General features: G+C 39.9%; 1 protein-coding gene across 1 annotated transcript in view; it reads left to right on the top strand.

Moving 5' to 3' along the window:
• The window catches only part of LOC126251688 (dynein regulatory complex subunit 3), a 105787-nt gene that overhangs the window by 36075 nt on the left and 44179 nt on the right, over window positions 1-25533 (top strand). The window contains exons 5-7 of the mRNA XM_049952275.1: window positions 7137-7277; window positions 9678-9879; window positions 11336-11536. Coding sequence (XP_049808232.1) covers window positions 7137-7277; window positions 9678-9879; window positions 11336-11536 — 544 coding nt within the window. The remainder of the gene's footprint in view (window positions 1-7136; window positions 7278-9677; window positions 9880-11335; window positions 11537-25533) is intronic.

Genomic DNA, 25533 nt, shown 5'->3' with positions numbered 1-25533 from the left:
AGGATAATTTCAAGAATGGAGAATGTGTTTTAAGAATAACTCCCATTTGTGCAGTTCAGAAAACCTGGTGCTGGAAAAGAGGCTACAGATGGCCCAGAAGTGAATATGTAGAGACAAAGAATACTAATTGAAATTAAGTAAAACATTCAACAATTTTAATTTTACTGGCTCGGTTTATAGAATTATTTATAATACTTTTGGAAGTCTCAGTTTTGTCTCACTAATAATCTCCCAACTCTCATTCTAAGATCTATAAAACCTGCCACTCTTGAATACTAGCTGAGAGCACACATCATTGAAGTATAAAATTTCATTGGCAGTGCATCAACTTAGCCAATGTAAGATTTGCATTGTTGAAAGAATATGGTATTCAATAAAGGGCAACAACAGAAAAAATATACAGATATATTAGTGTAGCTCAGTGGGTATTATGGATCCGAAAGTCTCATGTTCGATCTCTGGTTAGTAGTATTGTCTGTCACTTGTCACTTCTTTTACCTTTGACAATGTGTGTTAATGTGAAAAATACTGAGTTGAACCATGGTTTGGAGTCCATATTAAACCCTCTGTAAAAATTTCTGTTGGCCCAGCCATTGAAATAAAGCTTGTTAAGAAGGTTATCCCAAAAGTAACGTCTCCAAAGTGATGGGGGTGACAAGGAAACTGAACTGTTTGCATAGTGTTTGGCCACACTGTTATTTTCCTTGCTTCCTCCACTCTCTACAGAAATCACTGCATATCCACTAGAGCTTTCAGTCTTGGCTTGGCAACCAGTTGTAATGAAGAAGCTCTCATTAGTCATTAGCACCAGGTGCAAAGTTCATGCAATTATTCAGTTTTTAAGTACAAAAGGTGTTAAACCAATCAACGTTCATTGACAGTTGATGGGAATTGTATGGAGAGTCATGTACAGATGTCAAAAATGTCCACAAGTGGTGTAGAGAGTTTGCATGTGGTCGTACTGAAATTCATGATGAGGAAAGAAGTGGAGACTGCCAATTCAGAAAGAGACAGTCGCAAAGGTTGAACAGATTTCTCGAAGTGAAATTCACCGGAAATGTTGAAATTTCAGAAGGTGTGTGTAAGATGGTTCTCGAGAAAACAGCAACGTGTTGTAACTTCCTGCCAGTTTCTTCAGTGCTATGCAGGTGAAAAGTACAACCTTTTAGTCACAGTCTGGCGGTGGCTGTTCATCCTTTTGGTCAGTGGATTGGTAGTCATGTTGTTGTTGTTGTTGTGGTCGTCAGTCCTGAGACTGGTTTGATGCAGCTCTCCATCCTACTCTATCCTGTGCAAGCTTCTTCATCTCCCAGTACCTCTTGCAACCTACATCCTTCTGAATCTGCTTAGTGTATTCATCTCTTGGTCTCCCTCTACGATTTTTACCCTCCACGCTGCCCTCCAGTGCTAAATTTGTGATCCCTTGATGCCTCAAAACATGTCCTACCAACCGATCCCTTCTTCTAGTCAAGTTGTGCCACAAACTTCTCTTCTCCCCAATCCTATTCAATACCTCCTCATTAGTTACGTGATCTACCCACCTTATCTTCAGCATTCTTCTGTAGCACCACATTTCAAAAGCTTCTATTCTCTTCTTGTCCAAACTGGTTATTGTCCATGTTTCACATCCATACATGGCTACACTCCATACAAATACTTTCAGAAATGACTTCCTGACACTTAAATCTATACTCGATGTTAACAAATTTCTCTTCTTCAGAAACGCTTTCCTTGCCATTGCCAGTCTACATTTTATATCCTCTCTACTTCGACCATCATCAGTTATTTTGCTCCCCAAATAGCAAAACTCCTTTACTACTTTAAGTGTCTCATTTCCTAATCTAATCCCCTCAGCATCACCCGATTTAATTTGACTACATTCCATTATCCTCGTTTTGCTTTTGTTGATGTTCATCTTATATCCTCCTTTCAAGACACTGTCCATTCCATTCAACTGCTCTTCCAAGTCCTTTGCTGTCTCTGACAGAATTACAATGTCATCGGCGAACCTCAAAGTTTTTACTTCTTCTCCATGAATTTTAATACCTACTCCGAATTTTTCTTTTGTTTCCTTTACTGCTTGCTCAATATACAGATTGAATAACATCGGGGAGAGACTACAACCCTGTCTCACTCCTTTCCCAACCACTGCTTCCCTTTCATGCCCCTCGACTCTTATAACTGCCATCTGGTTTCTGTAGAAATTGTAAATAGCCTTTCACTCCCTGTATTTTACCCCTGTCAACTTCAGAATTTGAAAGAGAGTATTCCAGTTAACGTTGTCAAAAGCTTTCTCTAAGTCTACAAATGCTAGAAATGTAGGTTTGCCTTTTCTTAATCTTTCTTCTAAGATAAGTCGTAAGGTTAGTATTGCCTCACGTGTTCCAACATTTCTACGGAATCCAAACTGATCTTCCCCGAGGTCCGCTTCTACCAGTTTTTCCATTCGTCTGTAAAGAATTCGCGTTAGTATTTTGCAGCTGTGACTTATTAAACTGATAGTTCGGTAATTTTCACATCTGTCAACACCTGCTTTCTTTGGGATTGGGATTATTATATTCTTCTTGAAGTCTGTGGGTATTTCGCCTATCCCATACATCTTGCTCACCAGATGGTAGAGTTTTGTCATGACTGGCTCTCCCAAGGCCATCAGTAGTTCTAATGGAATGTTGTCTACTCCCGGGGCCTTGTTTCGACTCAGGTCTTTCAGTGCTCTGTCAAACTCTTCACGCAGTATCTTATCTCCCATTTCATCTTCATCTACATCCTCTTCCATTTCCATAATATTGTCTTCAAGTACATCGCCCTTGTATAAACCCTCTATATACTCCTTCCACCTTTCTGCCTTCCCTTCTTTGCTTAGAACTGGGTTGCCATCTGAGCTCTTGATATTCATACAAGTGGTTCTCTTCTCTCCAAAGGTCTCTTTAATTTTCCTGTAGGCAATATCTATCTTACCCCTAGTAAGACAAGCCTCTACATCCTTACATTTGTCCTCTAGCCATCCCTGCTTAGCCATTTTGCACTTCCTGTCGATCTCATTTTTGAGACGTTTGTATTCCTTTTTGCCTGCTTCATTTACTGCATTTTTATATTTTCTCCTTTCATCAATTAAATTCAATATTTCTTCTGTTACCCAAGGATTTCTATTAGCCCTCGTCTTTTTACCTACTTGATCCTCTGCTGCCTTCACTACTTCATCCCTCAGAGCTACCCATTCTTCTTCTACTGTATTTCTTTCCCCCATTCCTGTCAATTGTTCCCTTATGCTCTCCCTGAAACTCTCTACAACCTCTGGTTCTTTCAGTTTATCCAGGTCCCATCTCCTTAAATTCCCACCTTTTTGCAGTTTCTTCAGTTTCAATCTGCAGTTCATAACCAATAGATTGTGGTCAGAATCCACATCTGCCCCTGGAAATGTCTTACAATTTAAAACCTGGTTCCTAAATCTCTGTCTTACCATTATATAATCTATCTGATACCTTTTAGTATCTCCAGGATTCTTCCAGGTATACAACCTTCTTTTATGATTCTTGAACCAAGTGTTAGCTATGATTAAGTTATGCTCTGTGCAAAATTCTACAAGGCGGCTTCCTCTTTCATTTCTTCCCCCCAATCCATATTCACCTACTATGTTTCCTTCTCTCCCTTTTCCTACACTCGAATTCCAGTCACCCATGACTATTAAATTTTCGTCTCCCTTCACTACCTGAATAATTTCTTTTATCTCGTCATACATTTCATCAATTTCTTCATCATCTGCAGAGCTAGTTGGCATATAAACTTGTACTACTGTAGTAGGCATGGGCTTTGTGTCTATCTTGGCCACAATAATGCGTTCACTATGCTGTTTGTAGTAGCTAACCCACACTCCTATTTTTTTATTCATTATTAAACCTACTCCTGCATTACCCCTATTTGATTTTGTATTTATAACCCTGTATTCACCTGACCAAAAGTCTTGTTCCTCCTGCCACCAAACTTCACTAATTCCCACTATATCTAACTTTAACCTATCCATTTCCCTTTTTAAATTTTCTAACCTACCTGCCCGTTAAGGGATCTGACATTCCACGCTCCGATCCGTAGAACGCCAGTTTTCTTTCTCCTGATAACGACGTCCTCTTGAGTAGTCCCCACCCGGAGATCCGAATGGGGGACTATTTTACCTCCGGAATATTTTACCCAAGAGGACGCCATCATCATTTAATCATACAGTAAAGCTGCATGTCCTCGGGAAAAATTACGGCTGTAGTTTCCCCTTGCTTTCAGCCGTTCGCAGTACCAGCACAGCAAGGCCGTTTTGGTTAATGTTACAAGGCCAGATCAGTCAATCATCCATACTGTTGCCCATGCAACTACTGAAAAGGCTGCTGCCCCTCTTCAGGAATTACATGTTTGTCTGGCCTCTCAACAGATACCCCTCCGTTGTGGTTGCACCTACGGTACGGCCATCTGTATCGCTGAGGCACGCAAGCCTCCCCACCAACAGCAAGGTCCATGGTTCATGGTGGGGGTTGGTAGTCATACCAGTATAAAAACTATGCAATGATTGCAGCAGAGCTGGTTTATGACATGTCTGCTTTCACAGGCGGCCAGGCCTGTGATGGGGTAGGATAAGCCTGTGACAGGACTGGTATAGGAAGTGCTGGGTGAGTGGGTTGAGCAGGTCTTTAACCTGGGTCTACCACAGGGATATGATCTCTATGGCAAGGGGTTGGGGTTAGTGTTGGGAGTGGCATCAATTATGCAATCACTGCAATCACTGCACAGGTTTTTGTATTCGTATGACTGCGACCCAGCTGACCACCAGGATGAACAGCCACTGCCAAACTCTGGCCTAGAGCAAAACAGGACCACCGTGCCGCAAACATACAGCTGAACATAATGTGCTTGATTTCAGCGACTGCTTCACAACCTGGGCCAACTGGATCCAGGTCCAAGACCTGCCCAATCCTCCCATCCAGCAGTGCTGTCAGAAGCTTATCCTACCCCCTCAAGGACCAGGCCACTTGTGAAACCAGACATGTCATATACCAGCTCTGCTGGAATCATTGCACAGCTTTTGATATCGGTATCATTACCAACCAGCTGTCCACAGAATAAACAACCACTGCCAAACTGTGGCTGAGAGCAAAGCAGACCACTCTCTGGCACAGCTTGCAGGACATAACATGGTTGATTCCAATAGCTACTCACAACCAGGGCCATCTGGACCCTCTCCACCACCATCAGCTTTTCTGAACTTTGCGGATGGGAGTTATCCTTACAACACATTCTCCACTCTAAAAATTATCTCAGCCTTACCCTACGGCAAATTACTGTTCCAACACCTTCCATGCCACAGTTTCTGCCCCATCTGTCCTACCACCACCTCCCTATTCACATCCCCTCACTCTCGTTCTGTTCCACGCTTTGCCAATGCACACTCTAGTCTTTCCCCTTTCCTGCTCCTCTCTTTCTCCGCTTTTCCCCCCTCCCTGCTTCCATGCCCCCCCCCTTCCCCCCACCCACCAAGCCTCCTTTTGTTGTATTGGTGGCAGTCTTGTAATGCCTCCATCTAGTCTCTGCACACTCCACCAGACAGGGCTCTTTTCTCCTCCCATCCATACCATGTTATCCCTTTCCTTTGCCTGCCGCCTCCAGATTCCTGCTTTCATTCCATGTTACAGTTGCATTCCAGTACAAGCTGCTGGAGATGGTAGTCATGTGTGCATGCTTGTGTGAATGAATGTGTGCGTTTCCTTTTCTGAACCAGGTTTTAGCCTAAAGTTAAATGAGTAACTGTCTTTCATTGTGCATGTCACAACTCAACATGTTATCTTTACAGTGAGTAGCAATCTATTCTTCTCCTTATATTGTAGACCAGTATGTTCAGTAGGCTGTGCATAATCATACAGCCATGACACATCTTGAGTCAGAAAGAGGACACATTTGGAGTAATACAAATATCTACAAGGACAGTGACGGTGCTTCGAATTCTGAAGAACCACTCACCATTGGCACAATGACCATTGCTACGCCCTCGGCCTCCCTTGACATGGCATGTACTACTCGGTTTGCGTGCATGGCACCACATTGTCTTTTCAGACAAATTTCAGTCCTGCATACAGCATCTTCAAGGAGAATGAATATTGGCAGATTGTCATCTTCATACATGCCCAGCATCTGGTGTGATGGTGGGCAGTGCCATTTGATACACAATATAATCACTTCTGATTCACAAACAATAATTTTGACAGGAGGGATTATATTTCTGATGCATTAAAGTCAGTGGCCATCCCCTATCTTCAGGATCTCCATGACATAATCTTTCAGCTAGATAATGTAAGACCCCATATTGCCCATGCCATCCTGACATATCTTGATGCAGGGGCTGTTCAACTGTTGTTGAAGCTAGCATATTTTCTTGATCTATCACTCACTGAAAACATCTGGTCTTGGGTTGCCAATAGATGGAAATACTATTACTTGTCTGTCACTATGATTGATGAACTCAGACACAGAGTAGAAGCAGCATAGAATTATCTGTTTTGTCATCCAAGCTTACTTTGACTCTGCCCTCAGCTGGGTTACAGCCATTGTTACTGATCAGAGATGGTAGCTCTGTGTACTTGATTTTGCACCAAAATCCCTTACAAATTTTATCACATATTCATCCTGTAGTATACATACAGCAAGTAAAATTTTGTTACTATTTATCCTTCCTGGTATCACACTTTTAATGACCAGCTGTCTGTATTGAAATCCTAAATTTATCTTATAACTCTGTAGTGACACTCACTGTGGTCAGAATAATGATTAGTGAACTGTGATGTTACTTGACTTAATTGTATTTATTATTCAGTTGTAATACTACAATGATGAATTGCTTTGGCAAATAGATGTAGCAAACATTAAACTGAGAATCCAGCCAGTGGAGTGCTAAACTGAGAATGTTATTACTTTGTACTCAGTATTACTACATAAATACATTAATATTAAGGAAAAAGTTACACAAAGTTACCTTTGACTCTGTGTGTGTGTGTGTGTGTGTGTGTGTGTGTGTGTGTGTGTGTGTTTGTGTGTGTTCATTTGTTTGAAGAAATTTGCCAGATGATGTAGTTGAAGAAAATATTTTCCTTAATGCAAATATGATTTCATGATGAGTTTTGTGCCATTACGCAGAAATTGTTTGACCTGGGTCTGAAACAGTATAAGATCAGGGAAGCTGAAATAGAACAGTTCAGTAGATGTGTGGAAGACGCCAAAGATAAAAATGCAAAACAATTAGAAAGGTTTGTTACTTCTATCTCTTGCATGTTTCCCAACTAATACAACACTGTTTCTCCACTTACTGTTATAGGCTTAGATTATGATTTGGCCCTTATACCCTGCATTATATAGCTTATGAATACTTTTAAATAATATAGTGCCATTTGTAAAAGTACTCCATAGTTGTGGAACCACTCTTTTAAAACAAAAATGGATGGATAAACAAAAACTTAAAGCTAAGTAGTATGAGATGAGAGAGGAAGGGACCTGTATGTATGTATGCATCTATGTAACAAACATGGTGGCAGTTTTGAATCTTCAAATGAAAATTGCCATTGTTTTTCTAGTTTAATTCTTCAGTTGTCTTATATGTCACATGACCCTATTTCCATCTGAAAATTTTGTTTGTATCAAAGGTGGAGGCTCCCAAAATGGCTGTCATGTTACTAACATAGCCTCACAGGTTTTCTCTCTCCTATCTCATACTGTTCCACTTTAAATTCCTATACATCCATGTGTTTTTGTATTGAAGGGTGATTTCAAACCTGTGGACCACCCTTCATATAATGTGTGTGTGTGTGTGTGTGTGTGTGTTTAGAGTGGGGAAAGGTAGATGCAACAGCTAGAAAAGTTGCTGTTGAATAATTCAGTTGGCCAGACAAAGAACCCAAGCTGATCAGTGCAACTAATGGACAATGCATAAAACTATAGTTTTGCTCAAATGGAATGAAAACCTACCAAAAGCAGTGAGTATGCTGGGTACACTACACAGGACTTCATCTCCAGTGGCAAGGTTGCTGCCTTAAATCAGGCACTGGACTAACATTGACACTGTTGAAAATCCTTCCCACTGCTCTTAGAATAACTTCCTGAAGTCTGCCTGACTTCCAGATATATGGTGCACTAAATCTGTCTCTTTCCTCTATCAGTCTAAATGGATCACCAAAGACAATTCAGACCAGTAACAAACCAATATCTTGTTGTCAAATTATGCAACACCACAGCAGAGACCAGTGCAGTTGCTTCATATTTTGTGTGATTACAGTTCCACAATTTAATTGCACAGTTTCTGGCTTAAGAAGTGGTTCTTCTGATCCCTCATATCTGTATCAAAATTTACGTACATACTCTACATTGCAGAAGGTACTTCCTGCTGTATCAGTTTTTTTTTCCATTCCATTCCTGTGTGGTTAAATGGCTCTATATGCAGTACAATCAGCCTAATCTTGTCTTCATGGTCTCTTTGGGAACAATATGTAGGAGGCTGTAGTGTTAATACATGTTCTTGAAACTCTGTAAGTATACTTTAGCATGATAATTGGCATCTATCTTTAGACAACTGCCTGCCAATTCAGTTTTTCAGTTACTCCATGATGCTCTTCTATGGGTCAAACAAACCTGTGAGCATTTGTGCTGTCATTCTTGAGTGCATACAGTACTCCCCTGCTAAAAGAAAGGGTGTGTTTGACCGTATAATGTACTTCAGCTGCTGCTTGCACTTGGTACTTTTACCATGTCAGATCTGTCGCTCACCGTTATATTATTTTTGCCTGCATTCATTCACTTTTATGAATGGTTCTGGTGGTCCAGCTACTTGGTCCCACTGCCATGTGTGAACTTTCATCTCTTCTGGACTTCGATCCTTTGTAGGACGATGCTGAAATATGAGGTCACAATAACTATTTTGAGCTACAAAATAAGCTTTCAAACTCTTATCTTTAATTTCTGTATAGTTTAAATTCTTCCTCTCTCAAAATGACAGATCTCCTTAATTACAATCAAAATAGTCTAAACCTTCAACACAATGTTATATGTGTGACCTGTGGGCCGTACATCAAAGTTCCGTCTTTTTATCATAAAAAAATGATTCATTTGTTTCAGGTCCTCATTGACATTGTCAGTGGTGCTCTTACTCAAAGCCATCCATTACACTGCCAATTCAGAGTGTCAAAGCATATCTATATCCTTGTGCAGCAAGTGAGTGGTGCTCTTCCCTTGATGACTCGCCACTGTTCTCATTGTTACTGCTGATGCACCCTCTGTTCAAACACAGATTGGGGTGCACAATGTATGATCATTTTTTCTGCACTACTTAATGTATATCAGCTACCAGGATCATCTTTAGCTTGTACGAATATTAAAATAGTGGAGCAGGATATTTGATAAAATGCCCTGTCACACTATACAATTTTCTTTCTAGACTGACTTAATTTTCGCAGTATGCTACAAATGAACCCTGTTCTGCCTCCTACTTTACATATTATTGAATGTATGTGATCATTTCACTTCATATCCCCACAATTTGCTACACCTAGGCATGTGAGACTCTTATCATTTGTCTGATTTTATTTTACATTGATGTTTTTTACCTTTGCTTTTTTGTAAATTAAAATTGTGAGAATGATTGTTTTTATTTTTTTCAGGATTAGGGATACCTTCACTGAAAAGAAAGCATTGATATATATCAACATGAAAGCAGCTATTAGAGCAATAGAAAGTTGTGAGTGTGATACGAAGGTGTATTATGCCCAAGCACAGAAGTGTACAGAAGAGTTTAACAGTATTTGCCATTCAGCATTCACAGATTTTATGGCTTCAGAGCTTACGTTGAATAATCAACTTGAGGTTAGTTTGCATGGAATACTGACTACTCTCTTACTAGGCATATTAATTTTATTTTCAGCTTCAAACTTTTACAGATTTTCCATGTCCAGCTATAGTTTTAGCACCCAGTCAGCTAAGGAACTACCTAGTTATAGGCAAAACATTGTCAATAATACAAAAAAAAAAATCATTAAAGAAAACATAGAGTAAAACAGTATTAATAATAGAAGTACAGCAGTGATATAGAGAAAGAAATTAGTTATTATGTTATGCCATCAGTGATTGTTGACATTAAAAGAGATGCTAAAACAGGCAGGAAAATATTCCTATTTATAAATGACACAAATACAAGAGCTTTTTAGAGCATGTGCTGATGGAATATGTTTCAAGTGAGAGTGAAGAAGAGGAAAGTTACGTCAGCATTCAGCAGCAAAATTAATACATTAGTACTGAAGCATAGAAATCTGTATCACAGGTTGTAATGAAGATGAAGCCGTGTTGCGAGACGAAAGTTGAAAACAGCCAAATTCAATAAAAGGACAGCTGTACAAGAAGTATTCATGCAATTTAAAGACTAAATCTTCTTTTAGAATCATAAATGATAAAGTCAGTCAATAGCTCAATATCATCTAGCCACTTGAACAAAGATTATACGTCATTGAATTGGAAAGTGATTTAGTTTCTTTGTCATCCTATTTGTTTCCTGTACAAAAATGACAGGTGTAAAAATATTCTACTGTCAATCAACAATAGGTAGGTTACTGGATGCTCTCAGATGCTACATCCATTTTAGGACAGAACTGGCTCCTTTTCTAGCAGCTGTTTGTGACAGATTCTGGAGCAAAAGAATGTATCATGGGATAGGAAAAATGTGCAGGTTGTCCTAGTTTTTAAAAAGTCAGGTGACATAGACTCACACCTACAGACTGTATCACTAAGGTCAATTTTTAGTAGAATTACAGACTACATACTTCCACTCACCAAGCGGTAACAGGAGAACACACATATAAAAACATATTCAAACTTTCGGAGCCAGTGGCTCCTTTTTCCAGCAGAAGGGTAGAAGGAGAAGGAAGAGGGGTGTGTGTTTTCCTGATGTTGCATGGTGAATAGATTTTTTATCTACCAATTTATATTATATTGTCAAAAATTGATTATTTTTGTTGTTATATAGACTATATATTTCATTTCAAATGTATTTACATTTTAATGGTTTTTGTGTATAATATAGATATGAGGAATATGCACCAAAATTGGCAAAGTAATAAAAAAAAAAAAATAATCTGACAACCTGGTATACGAAGTTGAGAATTGTTAATTTACTGGCCTACTGTATTTTATGAATAAGCAAGACCTTGTATGTTATAGTTACTTTCCAAATATATTCATGAAATGTTTTCAATATCCATACTTAGTCCTATGCAGTGCCATTTAAGTTTTTATTCCATGTTGATGCATGTATTCTTTTTGCAAACAGAAAGTGAATAAAACTTTTGAAAACAATCTTAATCAACTGGTGGAAGTGTTTATCAGGGATGCTCAAGCTCTGTTCAGTGAATGCTGTAACATACAGAAGATATTTAGTGAACGATTGGCAGAATATGCTAACTGTTATCTTACCAATGCTATTGTTAGAGCTGATGATCCAACATTTTCATTGCCACCTGAACTGAAGTTGGTAAGTTCACAGTATCGAGAACCTAGTGTACACACTTTTCTTTCTACAGTAAGTGCTTCTGCATATAAACTTGCAAAGTGATGGTAAACACTAATGAGTTTGCTTGACAGTAGGGACATTTTATGATCATATAGAGATTCATAATTATTGATGAAATATCAGAAGATGAAAAAGCAGATTACCAGACATTCTGAAGTGAATCCAGAATTATTGTCATCTTATATTCACCAAATAAAATAAAATAAAATATGTATACGCTACCAGTAATCTATTAATACAGAGGTCCCAGGGCAATAATTTGTGCTTTTAGCATAAGAGAGAAGAGAGGCAACTGGTGTTAGAAGATGATTTGATAATTCTTCTTCCTTCACTCCATTACAACTACTCTACGTATATGATACCAGAAAAGAATACTGGTACAGTAGATGATTGTGAAGGCCTAGTTCATTTATCTCAATGCACCATTTCACTTTTTTGTAATGCAGTCTCAAAGCAGTCTCAGAGAATAGCATGTGTACATTTATTATATTCATTTAATTTGCTGCCATAATCCCATAATTCTGATCTTCAGTTTTGTATGTATTGGTGAGCAGTGATCATAACTGCACTGCCTGGATGGTGATGTAGGTATAAAACTTTTGGAAAAAAAATGAGCAACCTCAGGCTAAAAGTGAGCTGCACATTGATGGGGTGAATGGTTGTTAAGGCTGAAGAGTTATTAGCTAGCGACCTGTGAGACATACGCTGCTCCTTGAATGTGTTACAGTTGCCAGTTGTGTGCAGCACTTTGTCAGTTCAACACTTACTTCCTTAGTTATTTGTGGCACCAGGAAAAGATGCTTACAAACAAAACACAAACACATCCAAAGATGTATGTGATTCATCATGGTATATTCACTTCTTGGTTGTTGCTGGTATACTCACTGTTTCTTGTTTTGATTGCTGCATTGTTATTTCCTAATAAGGCTACCTGTGCTGAGTGCTTTGCATTTCAGTCCGAAGACTGGTTTGATGCATTCTCATCACTAGTCCATCTTACATAAGTCTTTTCATATACGCATACTACTGGATCCTACATCCGTTTGAACCTGCTTACTGTTGTCAGGCCTCAGTTTGCCTTCACTGTTTGTACCCCACGGCACTTTCCTCTATTATAAAATTGACTTTTCTGGGCAACTCAGGATGTGTGATATCAACTTATCCCTTCTTTTAGTCGAGTTGTGCCATAAATATCTTTTCTCAGCCAATTTGATCCTGTACCTCTTCAAACCCATAGAGACATTAAAACTGTATCCCTGATTCAGTTTTGAAACATTTTCAGCTTTCTACCCAGTTTTGATAACCCATGATAAAAGTGACATACAGTTCCAGTTCACATCACTTCATTGAGCCTTCATATCTAGCAGTTCACAGTACTTGCCATTCTGGATGTATCCCTTACTGTTCTGACTCAAGAAATAAATAGGTCTGTTAGTTTATTGCAATTATACATTAGTGGTTAAGTGTATATTTTTGGATCAGTGTGTAGACTAGGGGTACAGACTATAGTCTGTTCATTGCCTGTGGTATTTTTGTAGTGTTAAGTGGTCTGTTAGATTATGTGGTGAATATGATCTCATGGATCAGCATTCATTGTAAACCATGTTAGTAGCTTTATTGTTACCTTTCTTGAATTTTTATTCTTGGAAAATGCTTTATAGATTTATGTTTGTATAGTGCCTAGACTAGTCACAAGAGCTTTCCAATGGGTATGAAGTATTACAAGTGTAATGTATCATATGTGCGCATGAATAATAGTATATTTAACATCAGTATTAAGTATTTTTATTGAAGTGAAGTGGAACCAAGTAAAGAGGATTTTCTTCATTTATTTGACATGCAATGGTGTCCTTGAAGTTGGCTGCCGTATCTACAATTGAAATTTAGGAGAGGAAGTCCGAATAGCCAAAATTCGCAAATAATGCAAATGTACTACACTTTAAATTAAATTTTTTTCCATGCACATATGTGTATTTATTATGTTTTTCTAATTATTATAACACAACTGGCAGCCTGAGTGCGACGACTTCAGGGGGCACTGGTTGTAAGTAGGGTTTGTAACTATTATTATAGTAAGAAATTTCTATGCCATAGTTATTGGTCATAAAAACTATTTGTCTGTATTCTCTGTTTACATGAATCATGACGGGGAGCAAGTAAAGCAAAAAGGTAAAAATTGAGGACAAAATTTTGGAAAGGAATAAGAATTGGACACAGGTTACGTAAAAGTTTCCATAGTAAGCTGTTTTGTTCGGCGCAGCAAAGGTAGGATGACTACGCAAGTTGCTTGCATGGTTACGCTTGGTAGGCCTCTTTTGATGTAGATGGAAACCTTTGCCTCATTATTCCCTTCCTTGAAATTTTATTTGCGAAAAATTTACAGGAAATTTTGAGTGTTATACACTTTGTCAGTAAAACATAAAGAATTGCAATATAATAGCTTGTGCATCATAATAGATGTAAAACAGGCTTTGACATCATGTAAATTACAATTGTAATAATTAGCATATGAAATTTTTCCATTTTTTGTGAAATTTTTATTTTTGCATTTTCATACAACATGGCAGAAAAATATATGTCCATTGTTGAGAGCAATAGCGAAAGTATGATTGAACAAATGAAGTTCAGGTGCCATGCATGTACTGCATAAGATTTAAGTAGGTCAGAGATGAGTGTCAAAGGTGTGACAAATGATAGTGACACTCCACAGCAGAATAACCTTGACAAGACAATGTTTACAACTGACAAGACAATGTCATGCATCTCCCAGAGCTGCATACTACTCATGAATGAAACATTGGAGAGCGATTCCAATATGAATTTTGACCACACGTTACAAACACCACTTGGTCACAACACAAACATTAACTTGGAAAGTACAGCTGACAGCAACCATAGTATGAGGGTCACTCCAAAAGAAATGCACACTATTTTTTTTTTAAATACATCTTTTATTCTACATGTTTGAAAGTTTTAGTGTGTAGATACATCCTTTAGGAACAATATTTTCATTTCTCCACATAATTTCCATCCCTCTCAACTGCCTTACGCCATCTTGGAACCAGTGCCTGTATACCCGCACGGTAAAATTCTAGACCAACCTGTTGGAGCCACTGTTTGTCAGTGTGCACAGGGAGTCATCATCTTCAATCCTTGTTTCACGATGAGAGTCTTTCATTTTCCCAAAGAGATGATAGTCACATGGAGACAGGTCAGAACTGTAAGGTGGGTGTTTCAGTGTTGTCCATCCGAGTTTTGTGATCGCTTCCATGGTTTTTTGACTGACATGTGGCCGTGCATTGTTGTGCAACAGCAAAACATCCTGCTTTTGCTGCTGTGGTCAAACATGACTCAGTCGAGCTTGAAGGTTCTTCAGTGTCGACACATATGCATCAGAATTTATGGTGGTTCCACTTGGAATGATGTCCACAAGCAAGAGTCCTTCGGAATCGAAAAACACCGTAGCCATAACTTTTCCAGCAGAAGGTGTGGTTTTGAATTTTTTTTTTCTTGGATGGATTTGCATGATGCCACTCCATTGATTGCCTCTTCATCTCTGGTGAAAACTGATGGAGCCATGTTTCATCACCTGTCACAATTCTTCCAAGAAATTCATGTCCACGATTCTCGTACTGTTCCAAAAGTTTTGCTGCATACCATTTTTCTTGTTTCTCTGTGAGCCACTGTCAACATCCTGGGGACCCACCTGGCACAAACCTTTTTTAACGCCAACACTTTCAGTATTCTGCAAACACTTCCTTCCCCTATTCCAACGTAGCGTGACAATTCGTTCACTGTGATGCGTCTGTCAGCAGTCACCAATTCCTTAACTCTCTGCACATTGTCTGGAGGGTGTGCAGTATGAGGCCTGCTGCTGCGAGGACAATCCTCAATATTGCCGTGCCAGCTTTCATCAGGTAACCCGCTTGCCAACCGACTAACTGTACTGCGATCGACAGCAGCATATCCATACACCTTTTTCAACCTCTTGTGGATGTTTCCCACTGTCTCGTTTTCACAGCACAGGAATTCTATGACAGCACGTTGCTTCTGACAAACATCAAGTGTAACAGTCATCTTGAAGCCATGCTGTGACGGCGCCACTCACAGGAACAGGTTGAGCTAAGTTTGAAAACAAGCTGGAAGGATGTACCTACACACTGTAAAACTTTCACACATGCAGAATGAAAACTGTATTTTTACAAAAATAGTGTGCATTTCTTTTGGAGTGGCCCTTGTAGTACAGCCGAGGCACTGCTATGGCAGTTATTATCTAACATAAATACGAAATTAGGTAGTATCAACACAAATTTCAGTGATATGAAACAAGATATGAGTTTCAAAATTGATAATTTGACACAGAATCTGAACATCATCACACAAGATCTAAATATAATGAAACAAGAACAAAAACAAGTATTCAAAAGTTTGTAAGACATGGTCTCACAGAAATTCAGTAACTCAGAAAAAAATTTTCGCATTGAAATTGGGGCAAAATTGAATGATTAGGGGAGAAAATATATATATATATATATATATATATATATATATATATATATATATATATATATATATATATATATAAAGAAAGATGATGAGACTTACCAAACAAAAGCGCTGGCAGGTCGATAGACACACAAACAAACACAAATATACACACAAAATTCAAGCTTTCGCAACAAACTGTTGCCTCATCAGGAAAGAGGGGAAGGAGAGGGAAAGACGAAAGGATGTGGGTTTTAAGGGAGAGGATAAGGAGTCATTCCAATCCCGGGAGCGGAAAGACTTACCTTAGGGGGAAAAAAGGACAGGTATACACTCGCACACACACACATATCCATCCACACATACAGACACAAGCAGACATATATATATATATATATATATATATATATATATATATATATATATATATATAAAAAGAAAGATGATGAGACTTACCAAACAAAAGCGCTGGCAGGTCGATAGACACACAAACAAACACAAACATACACACAAAATTCTAGCTTTCGCAACCAACGGTTGCCTCATCAGGAAAGAGGGAAGGAGAGGGAAAGACGAAAGGATGTGGGTTTTAAGGGAGAGGGTAAGGAGTCATTCCAATCCCAGAGATGGGAACTCTGTAGGAGGCCAACCGTAAATTAGAACAGCATGCCACCCTCCACCTCAAAAAACTATCCAATCTCCTGGTTTCCCACCTCCGGAAAGGCAACTCACTCACCCTTCACAACCTTTCCAGCAAACCTCAACCTCCTCTCATTGCACACAAACCCAGTCTCTCCCATCTACTCAATCTCCCACTTCCAGCTCCACTCCCTCCAAAACCTCAAAATTCCGATCAACACAATCTGGAACCACAACACCCTAATTCAGTAGTTAACCTTTCCTCCAAACCTCTCTCCCAATCCGAAACCTCTGTCCTATCCAAAGGCCTCACCTTCAGCCCCACTCCCAGATTCAACCAAACAGCCCTCGTCAAAGATTTACTGTCCTACACCCGTACTCTCTGCTGGAAATATCACTTTGCCACGAAGAAAAATGATCCTAATCCTACTCCTAATAATCCAACTCCCCAAGACACCATCCAAATTGAACCCTGCCTGGAACAGTTCCGTCCTCCGTCACAGTGGGACCCACCTCCTCTTCCTCAAAATCACCCTCTCCAAACCTTCCTGGAATTTCTGACTTCCAGCCTTGCATCTCAATCCTTCTCAAAAAACCTTAATCCCACACCCAACATCACCACTGCTGAAGCCCAGGCTATCCGTGATCTGAAGGCTGACCGATCCATCGTCATTCTTCCGGCGGACAAGGGTTCCACGACCGTGGTACTTGATCGTCGGGAGTATGTGGCTGAGGGACTGCGTCAGCTTTCAGATAACACCACATACAAAGTTTGCCAAGGTAACCCCATTCCCGATGTCCAGGCGGAGCTTCAAGGAATCCTCAGAACCTTAGGCCCCCTGCAAAACCTTTCACCTGACTCCATCAACCTCCTGACCCCACCGACACCCCGCACCCCTACCTTCTACCTTCTTCCTAAAATCCACAAACCCAATCATCCCGGCCGCCCCATTGTAGCTGGTTACCAAGCCCCCACAGAACGTATCTCTGCCTACGTAGATCAACACCTTCAACCCATTACATGCAGTCTCCCATCCTTCATCAAAGACACCAACCACTTCCTTGAACGCCTGGAATCCTTACCCAATCTGTTACCCCCGGAAACCATCCTTGTAACCATTGATGCCACTTCCTTATACACAAATATTCCGCATGTCCAGGGCCTCGCTGCGATGGAGCATTTCCTTTCACGCCGATCACCTGCCACCCTACCTAAAACCTCTTTCCTCATTACCTTAGCCAGCTTCATCCTGACCCACAACTTCTTCACTTTTGAAGGCCAGACATACCAACAATTAAAGGGAACAGCCATGGGTACCAGGATGGCCCCCTCGTACGCCAACCTATTCATGGGTCGCTTAGAGGAAGCCTTCTTGGTTACCCAGGTCTGCCAACCCAAAGTTTGGTACAGATTTATTGATGACATCTTCATGATCTGGACTCACAGTGAAGAAGAACTCCAGAATTTCCTCTCCAACCTCAACTCCTTTGGTTCCATCAGATTCACCTGGTCCTACTCCAAATCCCATGCCACTTTCCTTGACGTTGACCTCCACCTGTCCAATGGCCAACTTCACACGTCCGTCCACATCAAACCCACCAACAAGCAACAGTACCTCCATTATGACAGCTGCCACCCATTCCACATCAAACGGTCCCTCCCCTACAGCCTAGGTCTTCGTGGCAAACGAATCTGCTCCAGTCCGGAATCCCTGAAACATTACACCAACAACCTGACAACAGCTTTCGCATCCCGCAACTACCCTCCCGGCCTGGTACAGAAGCAAATAACCAGAGCCACTTCCTCATCCCCTCAAACCCAGAATCCCCCACAGAAGAACCACAAAAGTGCCCCACTTGTGACAGGATACTTTCCGGGACTGGACCAGACTCTGAATGTGGCTCTCCAGCAGGGATACGACTTCCTCAAATCCTGCCCTGAAATGAGATCCATCCTTCATGAAATCCTCCCCACTCCGCCAATAGTGTCTTACCGCCGTCCACCTAACCTTCGTAACCTGTTAGTTCATCCCTATGAAATCCCCAAACCACCTTCCCTACCCTCTGGCTCCTATCCTTGTAACCGCCCCCGGTGCAAAACCTGTCCCATGCACCCTCCCACCACCACCTACTCCAGTCCTGTAACCCGGAAGGTGTACACGATCAAAGGCAGAGCCACGTGTGAAAGCACCCATGTGATTTACCAACTGACCTGCCTACACTGTGATGCATTCTATGTGGGAATGACCAGCAACAAACTGTCCATTCGCATGAATGGACACAGACAGACAGTGTTTGTTGGTAATGAGGATCACCCTGTGGCTAAACATGCCTTGGTGCACAGCCAGCACATCTTGGCACAGTGTTACACCGTCCGGGTTATCTGGATACTTCCCACCAACACCAACCTATCCGAACTCCGGAGATGGGAACTTGCCCTTCAGTATATCCTCTCTTCTCGTTATCCGCCAGGCCTCAATCTCCGCTAATTTCTAATTTCAAGTTGCCGCCACTCATACCTCACCTGTCTTTCAACAACTTCTTTGCCTCTACACTTCCACCTCGAGTGACATCTCTGCCCAAACTCTTTGTCTTTAAATATGTCTGCTTGTGTCTGTATGTGTGGATGGATATGTGTGTGTGTGCGAGTGTATACCTGTCCTTTTTTCCCCTTAAGGTAAGTCTTTCCGCTCCTGGGATTGGAATGACTCCTTACCCTCTCCCTTAAAACCCACATCCTTTCATCTTTCCCTATCCTTCCCTCTTTCCTGATGAGGCAACCGTTGGTTGCGAAAGCTAGAATTTTGTGTGTATGTTTGTGTTTGTTTGTGTGTCTGTCGACCTGCCAGCGCCTTCGTTCGGTAAGTCACCTCATCTTTGTTTTTATATATAATTTTTCCCACGTTGAATGTTTCCCTCTATTTTTATATATCATGAAGTACTTTCTGAAGTTAACAGTAACCTTGCAGAGTTAAAACAGAAGTTAGATTGTTTTAACTACCATCATGATCGAGTAGAGCCACAGATAAGGAAAATCACAGATGCAAACACAGATATTGAAGCCACACGAAACCAATTGTGTTTGAAAGTAAAAAAGGTAACCACTGTTGTTAACAAACTAAATAAAGACTATGAAGGTGTACCTCTAGCTTTAGAAGAGCTTACTTTAAGGGTAGAACATTAAAAGTTGACTCAGCATGTGCTAACAAGGAGAGAGAGAAGGTTAATGAAATTCTGAGTGATATCATTAGTCAAGCTGAAGCAGGTACGTTAGATAAGGGTAATACCATTGCAGAGAAGTTAGTAACTGATTGTAAGTTATACATAGATGTAGTATAAAACGCTATTCGGAGAAAAGAAAATGAAATAGTGAACAAGGTAAACATTAACCTACAAGGCACGGAAAATAGGATCCGCAATCTTTTGGAAGAAAATATTACCAGATCTAGAAATATGCATGTAAATAATACACAGGCTATAGTGAACAAACTACAACCTGTCGGTATTAATCCACAAATTGTCGCGAGTCCCACAGCAGGTACCAGTGACAGTTGTAGGGTGCAAAATGTAAACATACCCACAACTCCAATACCTGAGCAATTACCAACCAGAATTACAGGTAACTACAATAACCACATAAATATGACCAAAAATGCCATGTATCTATCAACTATTTTTGCAGATGAACGTTTGCTGAAACATCGACAGTTTCCTATGTTCACTACTGATGGTACAAGAATGAATCCTGTAGTATTTATCAGTGCTATTCATCATGTATTTCCACACAACTGGACGGAAGCACAGAAAATTAGATTTGTCATGGGATATACAAAAGGTGACATTCTTTTATGAGCAACTGAAGTGGTTGAACACTGCAGCACTTATATCCAATTTGAATGAGCTTTTCTCGACAAATACTGGTCTGAGGCAGTGCACGAAAGGCTCAGACATGCGTTTTCAATCCCACACCATTCAATGGCAAATACGGTAGTCTTTGAAAATTACCTGAACAAGACATGCTACTGGACAAACCCAATATCACAGGTGGATGTGTTAAAATTTTTGAAAATTCATTTACCATCACACATTAGAGAAAAATTAGTTACAGCACCAGAGCACCACACTGAATATTCTCTGTTAGTGCTTGATTTTATTGACTTAATTTATGAGGAAACACCTGTACCCAATACAGCAACAGAAAATCAGGCACAGTAACAACGTAGTTATGTAAATCAGTCAGTAAAATGTGATCTAAACACACAGCAAGGATGGTACACATAACTACACATAACAGTAAAGTCACATACTCAGAGGTAACGAATATGGCAACAGGAACAGAAAAAACATACTATTTAAAAGAAATTTTCAAATCAACAGGAGAAATTTCAACTTGTGAGTGAATTACAGTCCACCATCACTAGGCCCTATGCCGCACATGAACGGAAACAGTCAGCCGCTGCAGTGACTGATGCACGGCAGCAATGCCATGCCTTATGCTGTACTGCAGCCGACCTTTGGGCAGCAAAATAACTGCACAGCAGCCAATGACACAAATTGGCAAAGTACCCACACAGTGCAACTAACTGAAATTACTACATGTAATGAATTAAGTCACCCTATACCATCAGAAAACACCAACTGGTCATAGTTAAGCCCCAGGTAATTGACCTTTCAAGGGCTGGGGGCGTGCTTGTTCCAGATGCAAGACGAAGAAGGTAAAGTAGTACCCAAGGTCATCAGTTTTGCTAGTCGCGCATTGTCAGAAGCAGAAAGATCTTACTCTGTGTCAGAATTGGAAAGTTTAACTGTAATATGGGCATTTAAAAAGTTTGAATATTTTTTGTGGGGCAGGAATATCAAAGTGTACTGTGACCATCAGTCACTGTCATTTTTTTTGACATGTAAACTGTTGCACTATAGAGTAGTTAGGTGGTGTCTGTATTTACAAGAATTCAATATGGAGATCATTTATATTACAGGAAGTCAGAATGTTATTGCAGATGCTTTGTCTAGTTTGCCACAAGGTTTAGAGGGATTTAGTGAATTAACAGAGCAAGATGCAGAAATCAAAACATTATTATTGCAAGGTACAATACAACAGTCTGATTACCATAAGTTTTGTAAGCAAATGAAAATTATACAATAGCAACTTTGCACATGGAGTAAAGTGATGTAAAACCTTAAGCAAGTTGAAGGTGGAAAGGTAAGTAAACGGTATCAGGAATACAAGGGCATTTTGATTCATAGGAAACATGAAAAATATGATCAGTGGTGTGTGTGTATTCTTGAAGATTATGTCGACAAATTTATAAGACACACATGAAGTATGGGGACATTATGGAGTAGGCAAACGTACTGAAAAAATTGCAACACTTTGTTATTTTCTGAATTTGATAAGGCGAGTCCTACAGGTATTAAAGTGTGTAATATGTCAAAAATCAAAACAGTCCAATGTGTCAAAATATACTGAGTTACACCCAATTCTCACAAAAAACCCTCTAGATGTACATAGATTGGAGCTTAAATAGTGGCAACACTGCTGTGGAGACACTATGCAATGCAATGTACTATTGTTGCCGATAGCACACGTTGTTGACATACCTACCTTACCTCTGAGCAAATGGACTCACCCGTCCCACGTCACTGGCATGCACACAATTGAGGGAAACACAGTCACTTGTGAGGGAGTGATCTAACGTAACGGTGTCACTATGTTTTCGAAACAGGAACAACAGAGTTGGATCGAGATTGAATGTGCCAGTGGTCGTACAGCACTACAGTGTCATCAAGGTCTTCAAGAGGAGTGCGGGGACTTGGCATTGCTGTACAGAACAGTAGCATGTTGTGTAAAAGCCTTCAACGAAGGTCAGCAAACTGTGGCAGATATGCATTCAGCAGGTCATCGTAGCATCTCTGAAGAAGAAGTGCATGCATTTGCCATGTTAGTGGACAATGATCGATGCCATATGATTTGTGAGCTCGCCCATGAAACCGGCTTAGTGCACACGACTGTGCTTCACATCCTGGGCATGTGAAAAATTTCATCAGGATGGGTTCCACAGGACTTGATTGAAATGCAGAAATGGATGCGTTACGATGCTGCTCAGATGCACTTGGAGTGCTATGAGTGGGAAGGAGAGGTTTTTTTATGCCGTATTGTAACAGTGGATGAGACATGGGCCACATCGTACAAGCCAAAACTGAAACACCAATCCAACAAATGGCATCATTATGGGTTGCCGCGAAAGTTGAAAGTGCATCAAAGCCCCAGTATGGTGAAAGTTATGGTGATTTTTGTGTATGATCTCACGTCCATTGGCCGTCGTAATTTAATTTATTGTTTACTACAGAAATTTATAGGTAGCGGTGATTGTTGCCGACTTACGTGGTGGGCCTTAATGTAAATGGTATTTCATTCAATTTTTATTTAGAATTAAATGCTTTTTTGAAGTTCTCTTTTTTTTTTTTAACAATATTGATCTTCAGTGAAAATTATTTCTTACGTTAATGAACGTTAGACTCGCTGAATCTTAAAACGTGAACATATAAGTTGAACAATGGAATAAACTTTTCATATTATTTCCTCGGCTAGTCAATTCACTTTAAGGCAAAAAATCTTTAGTTATTAATTACAATTGCGGCCCATACATGTGCGAGAGTATTTTTTCTTACCTCCATTAACCATTGCATTATAGTCTTAGTCCTGACTCTGGTTCTCAACTGTTGTACTGAAAATAAGAATCTTAAAGCAACGTCAGGCGGCTGTGGAGAAAAATGTATATTATGTTAATAGCGGGCGAGTTTTTCGCTTCTGCTAATTTTTATAAGTTAATATTGCCACGTAATGGCATCATTGGCTGCATCAGCTGCTGCTATTGTTGAACTGGAAATTACTCGAATGCAGGTTAATTCAAAGGAAGGCGGACATGAAATCGGGATCACCTCTTACAAATTAAAAGTGAACAATAATATTAAATCAATATATTATCTACTTAATTAGTGCAAATATGCTTACATTTGCCAGCACTCGCCAGATGTCCGTCTACACACAACCAAGACAAGAGAAGAAGTGAAGATGACTAAAAAATTAACAAAAGAGCGTATCTTGTCATCTCTTTAGATCATTTTGTTATATTTGTTTGCCCTCAAAACTTACACAGAGAAATTATTATTATACGGATACATGAGAAAAAAGTATATTATTCAATTTTTAAATGTCTCTTCTTTATAAATACTGTTTTTTAAGGCTTTTCTTATTATTTCACTGGGGACGCTATATTGCCCCCCAAAATGTTTATGTCATAATAAATGTTAGTGTTTTTTTTTATATATAAATATTTCCTATTTCATGTCCACAGTGTTCTCACACACACAGTTTTTGCTTTCACAATCTACATATGTCGCATCGTATGTTTTAGACGTTGTACTTAATAATGTTTTTTGCACACAAAGTAATACAGGTGAAGTTATTTACATAACAATATAATATACAATTGGTTACGAATAGAGTCATGTACAAAAGAAAAGGACATAGAGTACAATTAGTTTGACAGTTATGTTATTGCATGTTACATTGGTACATTCATTTTGGCTGCTTCTTTTTGTGGTTGCTTCTTACGCAGTGTTTGAAGGTATACAATTATGAGTTAGTCTGTAATTTTAGCAGTCCAAGGGGTGTCAACTGTTTGCTCCCCATTTGGCGTGGCCATAGGGAAACCCTGGGGAAACCTCAGCGGAGCAACGGACTGACTGCTTTGGTTACTTTCACTTAATTCTTTTTGGGATGTCATTGAAGTACAGGATGTGCATATGTTATGAACAATTTTTCATTGCACTATGCAAAAAATGTGGTCATTATAACAATATATCATCGTTATTGATTGTGGTGTTGATGATCTACGCCACAACGTTTAGCTCACGACAGCGCCGGTTGGTGTCTTCGGTGTTCGGCGTTCGTGGCGGCTGCGGAGAGGTCAATGCCCGCTCGACACCTCGACACCAGCGTGTCTCTTGCCGTCGCGGAATATCAGAATCAGCTGATCGGCTGCACCGTTGGCGATGCATTTCTGTCTCACCCGGGCGTGGCGGAGTGGGATGATATCTGCCCCCGTGCTTGTTGGCAGGAGTCAGCTCTGCTATGCATCCCCGACATAGTACATGAAACATACTCGCAACCAACGTAATATTTCCCTCCTGCTGCAGATGGTTACACTAGTGGGAAAGAAGCATTTATTAATGCGGCAGTTGTTGTTAAGTTTTCGCCAGTTTCCGAGTGTCAAGCTAGCATTGTCCTGCAGAATACATGACATGGATCTTCTCCCGTGAATGCAGGTTTGATGCAATACTGTTTCCATTAGATGTCAGTTTTTTTTGATAAAATTATTTATGTTTTTGCAGCACTCGCAGGCACTGGTGAGTGTCCCAATACGAGCTTAGCACAAACATTCGCCATTTCTGCACTCCCTGTTTTGCAACAGTCCACGCATTGCATTCCAGTCTTGCATTATTATACTCACTGAAATTACAGTCTGTCCCAAAAATATTGACTGTGGGTTCACTTCACTTTAACAGTTCACATTTATAAGCAAATTCACAGTTTTTCGTGCATAATATTGGTGTTTGGCGTCTTCACCGCTGTTGAACGTTCAATACTAGCACTTCACTGTCTGTATCACAGTTCACCTTCACAGTTTTCTCACTGCTCAAAGTAACTGTTTCAAATAGTTCACAAACACTAATGTATTTCATTCAGTCTGAACTGGATTTTGGCTCATGCTGGATTTTACCAGAGTCACGCACTAATTACCTCATTCCATTTTCCACTTACAGAGTCG

This window comes from Schistocerca nitens, chromosome 4, assembly GCF_023898315.1.
Source record: "Schistocerca nitens isolate TAMUIC-IGC-003100 chromosome 4, iqSchNite1.1, whole genome shotgun sequence".
Classification (NCBI taxonomy): Eukaryota; Metazoa; Arthropoda; class Insecta; order Orthoptera; family Acrididae; genus Schistocerca; species Schistocerca nitens.
Note: the sequence above shows the minus strand (reverse complement) of the source record. Positions and strands in the feature narration are given on the sequence as shown.